The sequence below is a fragment of the Schistocerca cancellata genome, chromosome 2, assembly GCF_023864275.1.
Source record: "Schistocerca cancellata isolate TAMUIC-IGC-003103 chromosome 2, iqSchCanc2.1, whole genome shotgun sequence".
Lineage (NCBI taxonomy): Eukaryota > Metazoa > Arthropoda > Insecta > Orthoptera > Acrididae > Schistocerca > Schistocerca cancellata.
Window position 1 is genome coordinate 528,760,036 of NC_064627.1, and position 20,156 is coordinate 528,780,191.

General features: G+C 40.5%; 1 protein-coding gene across 1 annotated transcript in view; it reads right to left on the reverse strand.

Moving 5' to 3' along the window:
- The window catches only part of LOC126162075 (alanine--tRNA ligase, cytoplasmic), a 183,895-nt gene that overhangs the window by 145,888 nt on the left and 17,851 nt on the right, over positions 1–20,156 (reverse strand). The window contains exons 4-5 of the mRNA XM_049918347.1: positions 5,265–5,410; positions 1,476–1,667 (exon numbers count right to left, since the gene is read on the reverse strand). Coding sequence (XP_049774304.1) covers positions 1,476–1,667; positions 5,265–5,410 — 338 coding nt within the window. The remainder of the gene's footprint in view (positions 1–1,475; positions 1,668–5,264; positions 5,411–20,156) is intronic.

Below are 20,156 nucleotides of genomic sequence, written 5' to 3' on the forward strand. Positions count from 1 at the left end.
CCACTCTTCATCATTACTAAATTGTGATCTGAGTCCATATCTGCCCCTGGGCTGAATTTGTAATCTCTGTGTGACACTGATGTAACCCAGCTGAAATGAACACATGTCTACAGGCCTCTTTGAAGTACAGAACCACCTCATGTGATTTTTGAACAGTGTATGCACTATTACTGGTTGAAATTTATTGCAGAGCTCTATTGGTTGCTTTAGTATCCCATTCCTACAACTGAGTCTATACTCTCCTGTAAGACAATCTTCAGTTCCTTCCCCTAGCACAGTATTCCAGCCTCCCAAAGATTACTAGATGATCACCTCTCTTCACATATTTAATTGCCCTGACAATATCCTCATATACTTTCCATACCAATTCATCTTCTGCTTGTGACGTCAGCATGTTTACCTGCACTACTGCTGTTGATATTGGTTTTCTGTCATCCTGATGAGAACAACGTTATCGATGACCTGTTCATAGTAACTCACTCTTGCCCATCCTTCCTCATCACAGCTAATCCTACTCTCATTATATCATTTCCTGCTGCTGTTGATATTACTCCAGTGTCTGATCAGAAATGCTTTTCTTCCCATTTCACTTTCTTGACCTCCACTATATCTAGACAAACTTAGCACTTAGCTTTTAAGATTTCCTAGCTTACTTTCCACATTCAGATTTCTGACCATTCATGCCCTAACTCACAGAATGTTATACTTTCACTTGTTATTCAGTCTTTATCTCATGGTTACTTCCACCTTGGCAATCCCCTGCCCGAATTCTGGATGGGGGACTAATCCCAAATCTTATGCTCAAGGAGAGTTTGCCATGGTACTTTTTCAATTACAGACCAACTGCTCTGTGGATACACATAACATGCCTTTAACACTGCAGTTTCTGGTGCCTTCTGCATCCACGTGCCATTTATCATAACAACTTGTTTCACCTTTTAAGGATAGTTTTCCACGCAAAGGCCAAGAATGTGGCCTGAATCTAACTCCACTCCTCCGGCCACTCTGGCAAAGCCGTTGACAGAACAAAGCTGACTCCTCATACTGGAAGTCTTTGGCCATGATTTCTGATGCTTTTATTCAAAATTTAAGCAATGGGTGGGCTTGAACCCAGGATGACTGATTACCTCTACATCACTGTGACATGCATAGGGATCTTATCTATGAAACTAATATGACAATCCATTCTACAAGTGTAAACAGAATGAAAGATATATCTAATTTACTGTGCATTGTATATGTAAACAAACAGAGCTGCAGTAAAGACACATCCACTTTTTGCAAGAGGTTTGCAGTGTTGCCACAAATTTTTTTAAACATGATTCAAATACTCTACTACTTCAGGGTCTCCCTATCACAAATTAAAGATCTGTTTTGTTGCAGTTGATCAGCAGTGCACACAACTTTTACTCTGGTTTTGATTTCTCTCATCTAATTTTTGTTATGTTAAATAAACAATGCCAAAATTTACTCACCTGTTATACTGTATAAACACAAGATTCCAGATTTCAAGAACATCTGGATCATCTTGATTAACTAAGTGAGATGCATCACGGCCACCAATCCGATCAAAATGCAGTTCTGAACATGGGCCACAAGGTCCTGTCTCTCCCATTTCCCAAAAGTTGTCCTTCATGCTTCCTGGTAGTACATGACTGGGTGGAATCCTGCAACAAACAAAAATATCACTTAATGAGACATTTCAACAAGTTACAAAGCCTCATTTGTTACAACTGTATTGCCTAAAATCCTGTAACCAGTCAGCTGTACAATGGTCATTAGGTGTGAAAATGTAGTGACCAAACAAATGAGAATACTTGTGTAACATAGTGCAATGTTGGGTCACAGAAACAAACAGAATTGGCAAAGTGGTGCTATGGAAAGAGCCCAGTAGAGCTGTTGAACGTCCACCAGCTGCACATTCTACTACACTTACAGGTGCCAGTCTCACACCCATCCCAAACACTGCCATCACTGAAATTCAAACCAAAGACTCAAATCTGGTCCTGCACTTTAGCTGTCAGGAGCACTGGACCTTTGCAGATATACAGAAGCAGCAGAGACAGTGCATCTTCACACTGCTAGTGGGCAATGGGCAAACAGCATGTCACCAAAATCAGCTGTGGCTTTGTCTGGAGGATCAACTACCACCACCCCCATGTGCACCCGTATCACATCAGCAGCAATCACACCCAAGCACTCCAACTTTTCCAATAATCATTCCAGCCAATGGACCCCCTCTGGTCCTTTGTCATGCCCTGCACACACCCAAACACACAGAGCACTCATCAGCTGATTTTTCAGCTCTTTGTAGGATCTTCCTCAGTTGGAGCCAAGAGAAGGCCTACCACAGGAAGTGCAACCAGAAGGTAAGCTGGTGCCACTGTGGCACATTCACATCCACACCTTCTGGGAGCAAGACATAAAAACATATCCTACCTTGGAGCTAGAGTGGTTGACGCCCACCACTGAGCTGCGGCACTTCCAACCAGGTCAAGTGGAGCCACCTTCACAAACGCCATTTCCTGTCTAACTCCCCAGTTCCTGCCAACAAGGGGGTATGATGTTGCATTGGGTGTTTACCATGATAATGGATGGCAATGTGTGGTCTGATCAGGAGCTACAACTTGCGATTATTTAATTGTGCTCATCTTATTATTTCTGCATACTTGCTAATATCTTATGATTGAACTTCTTTTCTCGAACTGCTGCAGTTTGTCTTGGAAATTAGGAGCAGAAATCCAACATCCATTCTTGAAATAAGTACAATGCTTCTCGTAAACATTACATCATATACTGTGCTCTTGTTTACAATGACCATTGAGTCCAAAACCGCTTCATTATTAGGAACACCACAATTACATTAATAAGGACTGTGTGCAAAATATGTTCTTAGTCCACAGATTCTAACTGAGTGATTATATAACAAGTTTTCTTTTGTTCCTGTGACGTCACAGGCAATGTCACAGCTGCTCTTCCTCCATGGGTCGCATCATATCTCTAAGGCAGGGCAAGTGATACGCAATAAACTGCCCAACCTCGGGGTACTACAACAATGGTGTGACGTTTATCATCATACCAGCTTGCAGACATGCTGCATCTATCCATTTCATAATATACGTGCATATATAAAACGTGCATCCAAATGGTACAGTATACTAATTCATTACAAAATTAAACTTTTTTTAGTGACAATCAGTACTCACTGGTTCTAAAAATGCTCGTGCAATGCTTCACTTAACCAAAGTGATATGTTACACTACAGGAATTTCTGGCAACATCGGATTCAGCACAGCCCAATGCCTCAGACATTACATTCCTAGAGGAAACTTAGCAACAGACAGATCTGGAGCATCGCAGCAGCCATCCCAACTGTCGTCTCCCCAAGGCAAGAGGAATGTGGTAACACACTCATATTGCAACCATTCACAGGCCAGAGCCTCAACCACGACACGTGTCTTCCACGTGAAGTAAAGACTAATTGAGTTGCCATCACTGGTGCGGGAACTGCCAGACGGAGACTGGATGTCGCCTCCACTTCTGCAAGGCGGCCAAGTGAGCCATCATTAACATATCACCCACACCTTCATTAAGTTCAGTATGGGGCCAGCCAACAGCCAGCGGCACCATCAACCCGGGGACTGAGGTCTGCACACGACGGCACCTATCGATGCCATCACAGTTCACCGAGACACCAATCGCTGATGTATAACAAGGAGCAGAGACCAGTTAATCCATTCTGGCTTGCAATTTTATGATAATTACCAGGATTCTGCTCTCGTGAACTGGATTTTGCTACAATACTAGATACTGCTTTCAGCTGTGCTATTTCAGACTTGTGGTGTAAATGCCTGTGCTGGATTGTAAAGTTTTGTGTCGTCATTAAACTGTTTGACTGTTGTGAGTACTTTTCTTGTGTGCTTGCTTACCACATAGCTCTCTTTGAATAAAATAGGGAAGCTGTGTCACCGACGTTCAACACCACAGTGCATTAATGCAGCTATACATTCTAGAATATATTTTGGTAGTAGGTCAGGAATCGTCAAACGTTAATTATGTTGCACTACAGTGAGAGTTCCATTGCTTGGAAGAAAGGCAAATAAAAGCAAAAGGAATCACAATTATAATATTTTGGTGTATCATCTTAAAATGAGAGAAAGGGGTGGGAGTGAGGGGGGAGGGAGAGAGAGAGAGAGAGAGAGAGAGAGAGAGAGAGAGAGAGAGATGGCAGCTCACATAGAACAAGCACAAGCTCAGATAGTGGAAGTATGGGAAAGCAAACTGGCTGTGTGCTTTTCAAGAAAACCCTCCCAGCATTTTGTTTAACTGATTAAGGAAATGGCAGAAATCCTAAAGTTGGAAGACAAACAAATATTTGATCTCTGCTCTTTACAAATACAGATCCAGTGCACCAGTAGCAGGATACACAAGCATAAATTTACTTTTTGTACTAGTTTACATTAAGCCTCACTTTTCTACACATACACATTTGCATTCCTGTTATACAATGGACTGATGATACACAACAGGGCATTACACAACAAATGCATTACTGGAGGTGTAGTATGTGATGAACTTCAAAAACTCTTAAAAAACTTCGTATTTCCATGTGAAAACCTCTGGTTATTTTTACAGTTATCACACATTTTGGTTTTCATGTTGTTGTTGTTGTGGTCTTCAGTCCTGAGACTGGTTTGATGCAGCTCTCCATGCTACTCTATCCTGTGCAAGCTTCTTCATCTCCCAGTACCTACTGCAACCTACATCCTTCTGAATCTGCTTAGTGTATTCTTTCATACACCACTTAAATAAAATCACGAAGTTCAGGAAAGTTCTTCATGAAGAAGGACAAATATGGCACTTTAAACCTAAAAGTTATAAATGTTTTATTATAGCGCAATAACAGTGTGTTTTGTTACTGCATGCAGTCTTTATTTTCTAGGCATAATGAGCTTCAAAAAATATTCATGCACATTACTGTTGCTCCTGCTGCTATCTGCCAGTCAATGACTTTTTTTTTCAGTAGGTATGATTGTGTTTTGGTCTTATCAGCCAATTTCCTATTTGCTCACAATTTTATACAAAGATTTTCTTTCTTATCAATAGAAAATTAGATCACAGTGGGAACTTTCAATTAATTTGTTGACCACAAGTCTCTCTCTGCAATAGTACCCAACGTGAACACTGATTCTGTCCAACACTGCACAAATGTTTCTACTAACAAAACTTTTAAAATTACTGTTTCTTGCATTAAAACACATTACCCCAAATTTATCCAAATCTGTCGACACTCCTCATCTGGTGCCAATCCAGCTGCTGTATCTCCTCCAAAATACGTAACATACAAACGATCTGCTGGTAGATTGTAGACAGTGGTTAACAGCTCCCATGCCCACGTGCAAATTTCTTTCTGAAACATAGTGCATGTAAAATTGGTGTATTGAATGTCGATGATTGAAAAGAATTATTTTTATTAAAATGTCAAAAATACATGTATCTTAACTTACAGTAAAGGTTAAAATTTTGTTTATAAATAGTGTCGACTTTGTTAATAGTGTTCTGGGTTAAATGTCATATCTGTCATGTACACAATTTATATTTAGGCTGTTTTCCAATTAGTTTCAACTAATATTCATTCTTTCTTCGTACACAGCAGCACTCACTCATCAGAGATGAAAAAGACACAGAAAATTTCATTTCCATATACACAATTCAGTGTTTCAAACATTTTGCTAAGAGAACTGATGGTGGGAGACATGGCTGAATGCAAGTTTCAGTTCATTTTATACTTCATTAGAAGGTTTAAGAAAACATATTAACATCTGGAATCACCCGAAATGATTTTCGTAGCATTGTGTTATGGAATTCAAAGTTTTAACTCGATATCAGTTTATATTTGATCTACAGAATCTTCTATTTTATATAATCCACTTCACAGGTCAACCCTCACATTAATATGACAAACTTTTTGGCAGATTTTCTAATAATAATGCTGAATATGCTTATAATGAGGATGTTCTTCAGATTTCTCTTGAGACATTATGTTTATAACAAGTACAAAATTTATACAAAAAAAAAAAAAATCACAATAATTTCAACTGTTAATAGTGTGCCAGTGAAAATGTACAAAACCAATAGAAACCTGTTTTGAGATTAATTTCATTATACAGATTGGGCCATAGAAGGGGAAAATTTCCTGGAATTTTGTTCGAGCCAAGTGAGTCAGGTCAACAGTACAGCATACTTGATACAGATGTTGTACTTACATGACAAGTAAACTGAAAGAAATTGCCACAATCTCTCAATGGAAAAATTCTTACAATTATTTTGTTTTAATTATAAGCAATATTCAACAACTTTAACGTCCCAGTCAGACACTTTTTACATATTTGAATCAAATACAAATAAATGAAGACATGGCATTCATAAGCAAACAGGTAGTTGTTAACATTTTCAGTTTTTTCATTCATTATTAGAATTACTTCCTAGAAGTTACCTATACACCATCTGTAGCCAAAGGGACTAACTTCAATAGAAACCTGCACACAGTGTACAGTATTAATATGAACTATAATCATATACTGTTAATTGCATCAAAGGGAAACTTGATAAGACTGAAGCAATAACTTATGAGGCAGAAGCTTGTCAGTACTTAGCTTCAGCAGGCAAACTGTATAGTACTGTCGACACACACACACACACACACACACACACACACACACACACACACACACCGTATAGTACTGTCGACACACACACACACACACACACACACACACACACACACACACCTAAAGGGGACACACAAACTAGCTTTCAGAACTAACTGTTCATTCATTTGGGAAAAGGGAGGGATACGTTTGGGACACTTAAAAAGAAGGGCAGGTCAATTGGTCTCCAGCTAGTGTGTGTGTGTGTGTGTGTGTGTGTGTGTGTGTGTGTGTGTACACCTTTCGCTACTGTTTCATTGTTGGAGTTTCCCATAGTTCCACCAGATAGTTTAAGTGTTTAACTTGTCAGACATTGCCACACTTGGTTGTGAGTGATGCCAGGTTTCAGCTCTTCGAGGCTACGTGTTGTCTCTTCTCATAAGAGATTCTGAGTCTGATCCTGATGGCAGTCTCGAAACTTCTTAACGGTGTGGCTTGCTTCTTCAGGAGTCCAGGTAATTATTGCTAGATCATAAAAAAAAAGCAAAGCACTTAATGTCTACTTGTTTATATTTTGTTCTAATATTTATTCCAGGTATTTTTTTTCCTAAAATGTCTGATATTGAGTACTAGGTTGAACAGGAGTGGAGACAGTCTATTACCCTATTGTACTTCAGTTCAAATTTGAAAATGATCAAAGATTTTGCCCATAATTTTATTGCAGATAATATGTCTGACAAGATGTTTGATTAACACAGTTCTTTTGTTATCCACACTGTGTTCACAAAGTACATTAAACAGGTAATGCAACCAACATTCTTCTCAAGGGACACTATTGAGAAAAGTTAGAAAATCAGCATTTGAAGCTGACTGCAGAATGATCTTACTACCAACATACATTTCACTTACGGACCATGGACACAAATGAACAGTCTTTTTTCCCTTGTTCTATTTGTGAGTGGAACAGAAAGGAAAATGACTACTAATGGTACAACGTACCCTCTGCACACACCATACAGAGGCTTGCAGAGTTTGTAGATACAGATGTAGATGCCAATGCAAGCGAGGGAGAAGGTATTGAGTTTCTGGGGGAATTTGGATAGTATGTACTCACCCTCTGTCCAGATCACGAAGATGTCTTCAATGAACCTGAGCCATTTGAAGGGTTTGAGATTCTGGGTCGTTAGGACGGATTTCTCTACATGCTCATGAATAGGTTGGCATAGGCTGGTGCCATGCATGGGCCCATTGCTGTGTCACGGATTTGTTTCTAGGTGGGCCCTCAAAAGGGACATAACTGTGGGTGAGGATACAGTTGGATATGGTGACCAGCATGAAAGTTGTAGGTCTAGAGTCAGCTGGGTGCTGGAAAAGATAGTGCTGAATAGCAGCAATGCCATGGGCATTACGGATGTTAGGATAGAGGGAGGTGACATAAACAGCGACGAGCAAGGTGCGAGGTGGTAAAGGAACTGGAACTGTGGGAAGTTGGTGGAGGAAATGGTTGGTGTCTTTTATACAGTTAGGTAAGTTATGGTGTGGCAAAACAAGCGCTGTATCATTTGAGAGAGACAGTGGTGAGTGAGTGTGCCAGGAGTTACCCCAGTTCACTGCTACTAGTGCCATGTCGTCATAACGTACCTGTGCGTAGCATATAAGTATTGCACCATAATCTAAGAATGAAATTAAAAATTGAAGTAGCTTTTCCAAGCTTTGTCAACATATGCTTCAGTACATTAATGTTATAGCTCAGAATGATCAGATGAAAAATTTCACTAAGTACATTGTTTTAAGTAAAAAAAAAAAGTGGCGCTAAATAATAAAGCTAGAAAGCCAAAAATTGTTCAGAATGTGCATACGTATGTCACAATTAACTGTTGTAAGTCTCAACTTGACCAGAGCAAAATTTTGATCAAAATCAACATTTTTACAAAGTCCTGAAGGCACTAAATATTAGATTCAGAAATATGAAAATTCATATGAAGCTTCAGATTGATATAAGAACATTAACTATGTGACCCTATTAAGCTACCTTTAATAGTATTCAAGTAATTTACTGAAAACTACATTTGGGACAAAATGTCCTTATTTGTAATAGATTAAGTACCATTTATATTAATGATAGAAAGTTCAGATTACATGCATTAATTAATAAAGCTTTAACAAGTTTCAAGACTTTGATGTAAATAACAATCAATACGTAGTCTCCATTCTAAAAATTGTAGCCAGCAAAGTTTAAAGAGAGTCGAGCTACAGCTTTTTCTGTAATTAAAGCCAACGTAACTCCATTCATACAAAAATTACGAAGATTTTAGATTGATACAAAACAATGTTATAAATTAGTGTGTGTCTAAGAAAGTGGCCATTTAGATGCTGCTATATGGGCATAGAACAGGTAATGGCATATGTTCCGTTCGACTGTCTGTTGTGCTCATATTAAATATGGTCTGAGAGGCAGTGACATTCACTTCACACCCAGCTATCAATCAGTCTATGTCAGTCAAACGCCGGCATACGTGCTGCCTTTGATGACATCACAGCCAGTCTGCAACTAAATGCATTTTTTCGGTACAAATAGGAAATGAGTTTTTGAGGACTAACCTGGATCGCTTAGATTTCACGGAAGTAATTGTTTGTGTGCCGCCCATAAATGTTAACAACACTGAGAGACAAGTGGTGAGATTATTTTCCACTTTTGTGGCAAGCAATTAACTTTGACGATTAGAAGTCAAGGCAAAAAGCCATTTAACTGGAACTATCTGTAAAGGTCGCCTCTGGACTGCTCATATGATAGAGACATCATCATCATCATCATCATCATCATCATCATCATCATCAGTATTACTATTATTATTGTGATTATTACTATGTTTGTGCATGTGAACTTTTACTGAATACATTAGCCAGCTGGAATGCAAATCTTTTATCTATGAAAATCATAGTGCCTGATCCCGCTGAGTAAACAGAGAGTAAAAACCTTTCTTTCAGTGAGTAGAGGAAGAATGCGAACTGAAGACTGAAAACTATGGTCAGTATGTTCTCCATTGATTTCTGGCTGACCACAAAAATAGTTTTCAGGCTGTCATAAAAGATGGCAAAACTTTAAAATATTTTCTTATATTCCACCTGCCATCCCACTATGGCTAACACGCTGAAGGTGTTGTTCCACAAGAGTAGAGATGCTCTCAGTATGGCACAGTAATTGGCCACAGTGGGGCATCCTGTGTGGTTGGGTTTATGGAGTTCAAGAAGCATGCACAAGATAAGTGTGTGGGGAGTGGTAGGGATGACGAGAAAGAGTCAGGAGAGAATTTCTGGGATGGGCCTAAGAGTTTAATGAGGGACTGGAGATTCCATTGGATTTCTGGAATGGGGGTCAGTGTGGCACGGTTTATGGATGGATGTATCTGACTGCTGGAGGAGTCCCTCCCCCAAGTAATCCCTGTGTATATTTTCCATGCTCTCCTGTGCTACACATACTTGTTGAATCTCAACCTTACCAACCTCCACCCCCTCCCTCTTCCATTACTGCAACACGCATGTATTAACCTCTCCAAACCCAATTACATCTGCTGTTCCCTCTGCCCAGACATTGTGACCCACTATCCGGCATCCCACTATTATTGTATTTTGATTTATTTTCTCTTAAATCTCACTGTGTTTTTGCCATTCACTATCGGGCCTACTTCCTAAGGTTTGACTATTTTCTACCCGCGTCCTTAACCCATTCTGTCCTCGAGTTTTTCGCATGTGATTTTGTGTGCTTCAATGAGTTATTCCCATGTATTTTACTTGGATTTAGGCATTTTTTTTTCCACTATGGGTTTTTGCTGCTTCTATCTGCACCAATACAGATAACCCCTAGCCATAACCCAGTCCCGCATACTGTTCCTGAATTGTTGCCTAGCTCTGGACTCCCTCACCCCCCTCCACCAAATGGCCTGTCCATCAAAGTACCAATCTCTATGCTCAACACCACTTCAAAAAACTCTCATATTTGTATGCCTCGTACTTCTGCCTTGACTTCCACTATCCTCCAGCTCTGCAAGAGCCTAGAAACCTCTCACACATCCCCTAATAGCCAACAAACATGTAATTACAAACTTACTACACGTACCACACCCCCAGAAACTCCCCACCACAACCACAGAAAACCCAAAACCTTAACAGACCAGAAACATAGTCGTCAGCCTATCCTCCAAAACCCCTAGTCCCACAGAAGTGTCAGTCCTTTCCAAAGTCCTTTCATTTTGCTCTATTCCCAAATTCAATCATACTGGACTTGTTAAAGACATTTTCTCCTTCTCCCAGTTCCTCCAGTGGAAGTACTTTTTCACCACCAAACCTAACAATCACACTCAAACAAAAACCAATAATGAACCCTGCCTTACTCGGTTCATTTCTTCATCCAACCATAGTTCTCCCCAACTATCCTCTAATACCCCTTTAACATCCCACTAATTTTTAACCTCAGACCTTGCCACACCATCATTACTTAAATCCCGCAACATTGAAACCAATCTTACATCCACAAAAAGAGCCACAATCCACCACCTAAAAACCGATCCTGACCTAATAATCCTACCTGCAATAAAGGTTCCATCACTGTGGTTTTGATCCGCAGGGATTATCCGGCAGAAGGACTCCACCAGGTGTCACATTCGTTTACCTACTAATCCTGCCACAGTGACCCCATTCCAGAACAACAGGAACTCCAGTCACTCTTAAAATCCTCAAGTTTATCCCAGAAACTCTTCCCTGAGAAAATCTTTCTTCTCACCCCTATTACTCCACTACACTCATACCTTATGCATGTTTCCCAGAGTCCATAAAACCAACCACGCAGGAGACACCATTGTGGCTGGTTACTGTGCACCACTGAGAGAATCTTTACTCTCGTGGACCAAAACTTTCAGCCTATTACCCACAACCTAGCCTCCTATATCTAAGAAAGCAACCATTTCCTCCATCAACTGTCCACAGTTCGTCTTCCTTACTACACAGCAACCTGTTTGCCACTGTCTATGCCATCTACCTCTACACTAACATCCCCAATGCCCATGGCCTTGCTGTTAGTAAATACTACCTTACCCCTAACTGCAAACCTACAGCCTCATTCCTGGTCACCATGACCAACTACATCCTCATGCACAATTACTTCTCCTTTGAATGCATCACCTACAAACAAATCTGTGGTACAGCAATGGGCTTGAGAATGGCCCCATCCTATGCCAACCTGTTCATGGGCCATGCAGAGGTATCCTTCCTAACCACCCAGAATCCTAAACTCCTCACCTGGCCCAGATTCACTGATGACATCATGAAGTTGACCGAGGATGAGGACATCCTATCCAATTCCTCCAGATATGCAATGCCTTCTCCCCCACTCATTTCACCTGATTCTTCCTTAATCTAACAAGCCACCTTCCTCGATGTTCATCTCCACCTTAAGGATTGCTAAATCTGTACTTCTGTCTGTACCAAACCTACCAACCACCAGCAATACCTCCACTTCAACAGTTATTACCCACCCCATCCCATACCATACCATACCAAAAAGTCCCTTTCACAGGGCCCAGCCACTGGTGGTCATCATATCTGCAGTGACAAGCAGTCTCTCACCAAATGTAACAATGAGGCCATCACAGACCAAAACTACCCAAGCAACCTTGTACAGAAACGACTGAGAACCACCCACAACTGCAGCATCCGAATCACATTCCCTGCCAGTGTTTTGACTATCTCTCATCATTGTCTGAAATGAGCACTATTCTACCCATTGTCCTTCCCACACCTCCCACAGTGGTAGTCCACAGCCCACCAAACCTACGCAATGTCCTTGACTATCCTTACTCCACCCCTACCCCCAACTCCCTGCCTCATGGCTCATATCCCCACAACAGACATATATGCAAGACCTGTCCCATACATACTATCCCCTCCTACTCCTCCTCCAGTCTGGTCACAGGCATCTTTCATCCCATTGAAGGCAGGGCTACCTGTGAAAGCAGTCAAGTTATCTACAAACTACGCTACAATCACTGTGCTCCTTTTAGATGTGCATGATGACAAAAAAATCTATCTGTTCACACAAATGACCACGGACAATCTGTGGACAAGAGACATCTGGACCACCCATTTGCTAAAGTTCCTGCCAAACACAATGTGTTTCACTTCAATGACAGCCTTCACCTTCACAGTCTTGATCCTTTCTAGCAACACCAACTTTTCTGAACTGTGAAATATATTCTGTATTCCTATAATCCCCTGGCCTCAACCATGACTAATCCTACTGCACTCACTCATTTCCTAATAGTCAGTCTGTATTTTTTGTGCATACTAAGTTGTTATTAATTGTTCTTGCTTTTTCTAAAAGTGTTGCTAGTGCCTAACTTTTGTGTATGTCCTCTTTGTAATTTGAGCACGTTTTACATGTTTTGTTTATCCTATATTCACTGTGGTGGCAGGTTGGCCTTCTAGCAGTCCCCCTTCCTATGTTGCTGGTTATCCAGATTTGCAATAAGCCTGTTTTCAGAATGCCACGACATTTCATAGAATAGTCGGACAGTCTGTCAGAATCAGTCCCGTATCAGAGGAATAAAGATTTCTTTGTTGGTGCTCCCGGGTAAGGAAATCTCACGAGAGATGCATGCCAAGTCTTAAGGCTCTCCCCAACAAGCCTTGAAGCCACCAACTAAGGCATTCAGCTGCATTTCCCCACACTATGGCTGCATATTCTAGCACTGGTCGAATCAGTGCTAGATACAGCATGGCGCCACAGTGTGGAGGAAGTGTTAACTCAGGATTTAGCAAGGGGTGAAGTGCATTCAGAAGGCCACATGCTTTACCCCAAACTTCCGATTGTGTGACCCCAGAAGGGGTGCCTGTCAAGGGTTACCCCGAGATACTGCACTGTGCAAGAACATGGGGTGGTGTGTTTCATGATCCACACAGGCACAAGATCCAACAGCACTCTGCACCACGTAATTACAACAGCCTGACTCTTTGCAATGTTCAGTTTCAAACACCATTGCCTGGCCCAGGTCTCTAAAACAACACCTGCCACCTGCAGACAGTGACACAGAATTTCTGACATTCAGGCAGTGGGCATAGAGTGCGGTGTTGTCCGTGTATAAAGGCTAACAAAATTGTCTCCGTCCTTGGGATGTCAGATGTGTACAAGGATTACAGCAGGGGGCCAAGGACAGACCACTTGAACACACCTGCTTGTATAAGCCTTGCTGTCAAAATGCTGTTTCTGGTGTGGTTATTAAGCATGCGGCCATGCAGGACACATCCAGGAGTATCACCCCTGAGTACTCCTGACACTTCAAGGCTCTCACTGCATCCTCCATAAGCTGCAGTAGCTACTGTTATGTGTTGTGGCCACACCTAAAGTGCTCTGGTGGTATCAACTCTTCTCTGTCAATGTGCTCAATACGATCACTAGCTTAGAGCATGCTGCTCTGCTGGCGTAGACTGTATGGTCTGCACAGATTTTATTTTGTTTTTCAGTAACAGTATTTGTTGAATTTGTATGTTTTCATACCCACTGCTTATGTGTAAATCTACACACTGTGAAAGTGTTTAGTGACTCGTTACATGGCAGCCTTTGCATAATTAAAATGTTCCAATGAATTAATGTCATTTCATACACATGAAAACACACATCCCTCATCTCAAATGGATATTCCTGTGCGTGGAACTGCATTTAAACATGGTATCAATTTTGTCATTAGTAATGATTAGTTTGTGTAGTAATCACACCAAAAATAATTTTAAAAACATATTTTAGACCTGCTGAAAAATTAATTTATTAATCATCTGTTTCTCTTCAATGCAATTCGGACAAAGCTGATTCATTCTAGTGAGTGTTATAGATTTCTTTGATTTAGTTCACAAACTGCACACCTTTCATGCTTTCCACGCTAATTAAGGCCATAGAAACATGGTCTTTTCTGAACGTACTTCTGACCAAAACACTATTCTACTTTCATAATGAAGTATTTCATAAAACTTTTCATCCTCTACATCACCCGCTCAGGGGGTGAATTCCCAAAAACAATGAAAAACACTTTTTTTTTTATTTCTGAGAAGTCAAAAATCAATTTCCCTAGATGCAGCTTTAAAAATGGTTTAGTAATTCTTTAATAATAATTTATTTTCAACAAACACTTTCACGCACTATTTCACCCCATTACAGGTCGAATTTCCAAAAATGCTGAAGCACTTTTTTTTATATTTATTTCTGACTGAAGAACCAAATACCAATTTTTGTAGTTCTAACTTCAAAATTGCCTTAATAGTGACATATTTTCAAAAAACCTTTCATCCCCTATTTCACCCACTTAGTGAGGGAATGTCAAATAAACAAAAAAGCTCCTTCTTAAACAATGCCTCCAGTATAAGATCAACATCCCTCCAAATTTCCATGCTTAACGGTTTGGGCTGGGCAATGATGAGTCCGTGAATTAGTCAGCACATTTCCTTTATATATGACATGTCTGCTTGTGTCTGTGTATATGCGGATGGATATGTGTGTGTGTGCGCGCGAGTGTATACCTGTCCTTTTTTCCCCCCTAAGGTAAGTCTTTCTGCTCCCGGTATTGGAATGACTCCTTACCCTCTCCCTTAAAACCCAAATCCTTTTGTCTTTCCCTCTCCTTCCCTCTTTCCTGACGAGACAACCATTGGTTGCGAAAGCTAGAATTTTGTGTGTATGTTTGTGTGTCTATCGACCTGCCAGCGCTTTTCGATAGACACACAAACAAACACAAACATACACACAAAATTCTAGCTTTCGCAACCAACGGTTGCCTCGTCAGGAAAGAGGGAAGGAGAGGGAAAGACGAAAGGATTTGGGTTTTCCCTTATGTCTGCTTGTGTCTGTATATGTGTGGATGAATATGTGTGTGTGTGCGCGAGTGTATACCCGTCCTTTTTTCCCCCTAAGGTAAGTCTTTCCGCTCCCGGGACTGGAATGACTCCTTACCCTCTCCCTTAAAACCCACATCCTTTCGTCTTTCCCTCTCCTTCCCTCTTTCCTGATGAGGCAACATTTTGTTGCGAAAGCTTGAATTTTGTGTGTATGTTTGTGTTCGTTTGTGTGTCTGTTGACCTGCCAGCACTTTCATTTGGTAAGTCACATCATCTTTGTTTTTAGGTATATTTTTCCTTCGTGGAATGTTTCCTTCTATTATATATATATATATATATATAGAGAGAGAGAGAGAGAGAGAGAGAGAGAGAGAGAGAGAGAGAGAGAGAGAGAGATAATATTTAGGTAGTCAAGCAGCTTTATCATATTTAGGAATTTGCCAGTCCTCAAAATGGGATTGAAAACTTCAGTAATGGTCTTACGGTACAAAGTGGGAATTGCTGGAGCATGGCAGACACCACTTGGTCACAACCTCCAGCCTTCCTGAGGTTCAAGGTGCAAAGTTGAAGTCCTACTTTGTCTTCATTTGTTAGTTCGATGTTATCACCTGCTGCCACATCTGAGAAAAAAAATGGGTAGCTTTGTTGCACAGTTCAAGTATACTGGTCATCAATTTTATCCTCTACTGATTGGGAGTTGTCGGCGAATTTGTCAGACAAGACACGGGCTCTGACATCAGGTTCACAGGTAAGTTCTCTGCCAAATTTAATGGGAGGAATTGGCTGCCCTTTCCCTAGGAACTGCTTTGTAACTTTCTAGAGAGCCACTGTCAGTGGGTAATGTGGCCACCTTGCCTGCCGCCTCTATTTCAGTGGTTTTCCACTGCCACCTTAATCTCATGCCATACTGTTTAAGGTTCAATTGTAGTGAACAGTGGTAGCAGCACTATGTGGTGTTTTAGGGAGGTCTTAATACAGACAGACACTGTACTTAAGGAAAGTATCCTGGTTGAGGCAAACATCAACTGTCTTGTCTTGTAGGAATTGCCCAAACTCACCAGCCTGCGGACATATGCTGCACGTGTTCTATGTGCATATTGTTAACTGATGTATTTGAGCACTATCCATGGTGTTTCTTGTTTACCTATTGGTTATAGGCTTCAATGGGTTTTTGTCATTGCAGTCACGAGCAGTTCCTTGACTGTTCAACACAGATTGGAGGTCGCCTACGAAATCATCTGTAGGAAGGGAACTGATTTTCCTAATTTGCAGAGAAGAGTTTACATTGTACGTGCGTCCCATCGGCAATACATCCCCATGCAAGTCTACCACAACCTGCTGGACAGGTAGGTGCTTTCTGCTGTGCACTTCCATTGGCTGATACTGGACCATACTCAGGGCATTCCTGAGTTGGTATGCACCTGTCAATGACTTCCTGAGTGACAGAGTGTGCAGCACTCACTCCGGCCCACTCGCCTATGCTGTAAACATTGGCACGTGAGGCCTGACTGGTGGCACCCTTTTCTACACAGAGCTATGCCAGTTTTGCCTGAGGAATGGACAGGGCAGCCTCTGCTCTTGCAACATTACTAAAGCTCAGGTCAGGTGTAACACATCTGGCCAGACTGTTGTTGGCCTGCTGTTTAGCGTACACCTTCTCAAATTCTTTGCACTCAGCACCTGCGGTAGCTAGCAATGTGGTTGAGATAACAGTTGCAGCATTTGGGTGTTTCCTCTTTTGGTGCAATACAGAGTCTATTCCGATGCGGCCCTGCACACTTTGCACATTGGGGAGGCATTGTGGAAAATCTCGCTACATGGTTCAGGCCTTGGAAAGAACAACATTCCGCCTTGCGATCTTTACCGTGAAATTTTTGTACTGACATGCCTGTGATATTCACAACATGCTCAAGTTGAAATATTTTCTGATTTTCAGTATTATAAACTAGGATAACAAAATTAAAAAAAAAAAAAGGCATCTGCCTGTTAAGATTTCAATGGCTTTATATGGGGACCACCCTAACAATAAAAGCCTTACCCTCAAGCTCATCTTTGAGGTGACCCAGGTAAATTTTAAAAGGTAGCCTGCAGACCACCACTTGAGGAATTTCAATGGCTCTGAGGAATGAGTGTGAAAATGAAGGCTCTCTCTGCCTATTACTTCCATTACAGCCATGTAATCCTCTTTGTTGTTAATACAGAACTCTTAAGTGTGTCTTTCCACAGTCTATCAACAATGGTGACTTCGGGCATATTCTCTGAAGAGTTGCTGGAAACTCTCAAAGTTGCTCAACCATTTAATGACAACTGGAGGAGGTGCAGCTGTCTTTGCCTATTTTATTGATCTATGCTGGTGTGTTGGCAGCAAATCAGTGATACTACATACCTGTTTTCAGTAGGTAATGGCTGGGCCTGAATTAGCACAACTGCCCTGGCAGTGTGCTTTCTTTCGGGCACCTGAAGGCATCCCTCAATGTGGTGGTCACCACTGGCAGCCTTTGTGCCCACAGCCATGTTACGTAACTGCCCCCTCCCCCAAATATATAAAACATGCACTACAAGATTTGGGAGCAAGCTCATGCCCACCACACTCGCTGAGTTATGACTTGTTCTGAGCACGTGCAACCAAAGCCCCATCCGCCAACACAACATCCCCTGCATTTGGCATTGTATCTCACACCTTTGTTAGCCTTTGTCCCTCCACTTACCTATCCCCTTCCCTGTTCCCACCCCAGCACAACATGGCCTTTATTCCACCAAAACACCCATTAGTCCATTTCTCTACATCTCTCTTTTCCATCACTCCCTCCTCACCCAAATGTCCTGACTGCCCCTAACAGTCCTACCCTGTCCCCAACACATCCCTGCCTGCTCCAACTTGCAGCACTACACTTTCCCCCCACCCCTCCCTGCCACCCCGCCCTCCCCCTTCCACATCATGCCCAAACCCCACCACCGGATTGCTGACCCCATCAGGTACAGTTACAACTCAGTACAGCCACAATGGCCAGACAGTGGTCACGTGTTGTGAATTGTGCTTTTGTATGCATTTCATAAGAAGGCCTTTTGGCCAAAACCTAAAATGTATAGCAGTTTTTTCACTGTGCCTGTCTGCAGTTCAGAATCTCCTCTATATGGTGAATACTCATACACGACTTTGTAATGTTTCCTATATAAATTATTGTATTTTATATCTGTTAGTACACATAGAGGGCACTCTTTAACACTTTAAGTGTTCCAAACATATCAAATATCTTCAAAAATTGTAATATAAAGTGAACACACTTAAGTACAGCTTTAGTACATGACAGTGTAACCGATAGTTCCATTAAGGTGCTTTACTAAGACTCTTTACTGTGTAACTCTGAGATATCATATGTTACTCAACTTTTTTACTGTAATTAAATAGAATAATGTTTCAATTTTGTAATATCATAAACTCAAGGATAGAATTCATGTGTAATTTATTTTCATTATTTAAATGTTCTGAAGCTTGGTGACATTGCTTGAAACTGATCGTTTTGAAATAAGAACAGTGATCAGATAGAAAATATGTACAATTTTGTATAAATAAAAATCACAAATAACTCCCTGTGGTAATTATGCCCAGTTTTTATTTCAAATAAATATTGACCAAATTTCAAACTTTAAAATTTTGCTACAATCTACTCATTAACAGGCATAATCTTGTGTTAAAAGTTTCACACAATACGTATTAAAATTGGAAACTATGTATATGTTTCAAGCCAGTGCAACTCAAATTGCTGATGTCAGCCATTAGCAACTTCCAACAAATTTTACACATTATTTCAAATCTTTTCAAAACTGTTTCTTGCCAACACCCTCACACAAGGTAAAAAAGGAAAATATTGCCACATTTTCATTGCTCATGCAGTAAAACTTCAGTGTCAGGAATGAAGTTTCAATTTATTATCTCTTTTCTATGACTTCTATTTGCAAGACATTTACAAACCGTTATCAACACACTCAACCTACAAAATAAAAATCTTTTATGACACATAGTTCAGGAGATATGGTATTTTATAAATGGGAGTTTGATTCTTTAAACAACTGGGAGTGTGTGGGTTACTGTTTATAAATAATATAAAAAGCTGTGCTAAGAGCAACGTGGACTTAAAATAAAGAAAATAGTGCTTTACAAATGTTTTGTTATTGTTTAATATCAGTAATGAGACTTTTCTCACTTGAGGTTTTCCATCCAATTGTAGAAAAAGTAGTCTGTGGAATTATGAATCATGTGCTTTTTAAAAATATACAAAATACCAACAACAACATTATTATTATTATTAATAATAGCAGCCTAGTCGATAGCTTTCTTCAAAGCTATGCAATGAACGAAATTTGAATTCATGAATTAAGTCTGTGTTTTTTTGCAATACTAATTTTCTTAAACCCTCACATCAAATGAATGATTTGGACATATTACTGAACTCTTACAACATTTCTTCTGTTCTTAATTTTCTCACCAGAATTACACAGGAAAGCATCTGTAGACAACATTTTTGGGAGTGTACACTTAACCAGTTATATATATTTTTATTGCGTAGCGAATGGTCTGTCTGACCATGGAGCACAATTAGCCATACTAAACATTGTATCTAATTACAA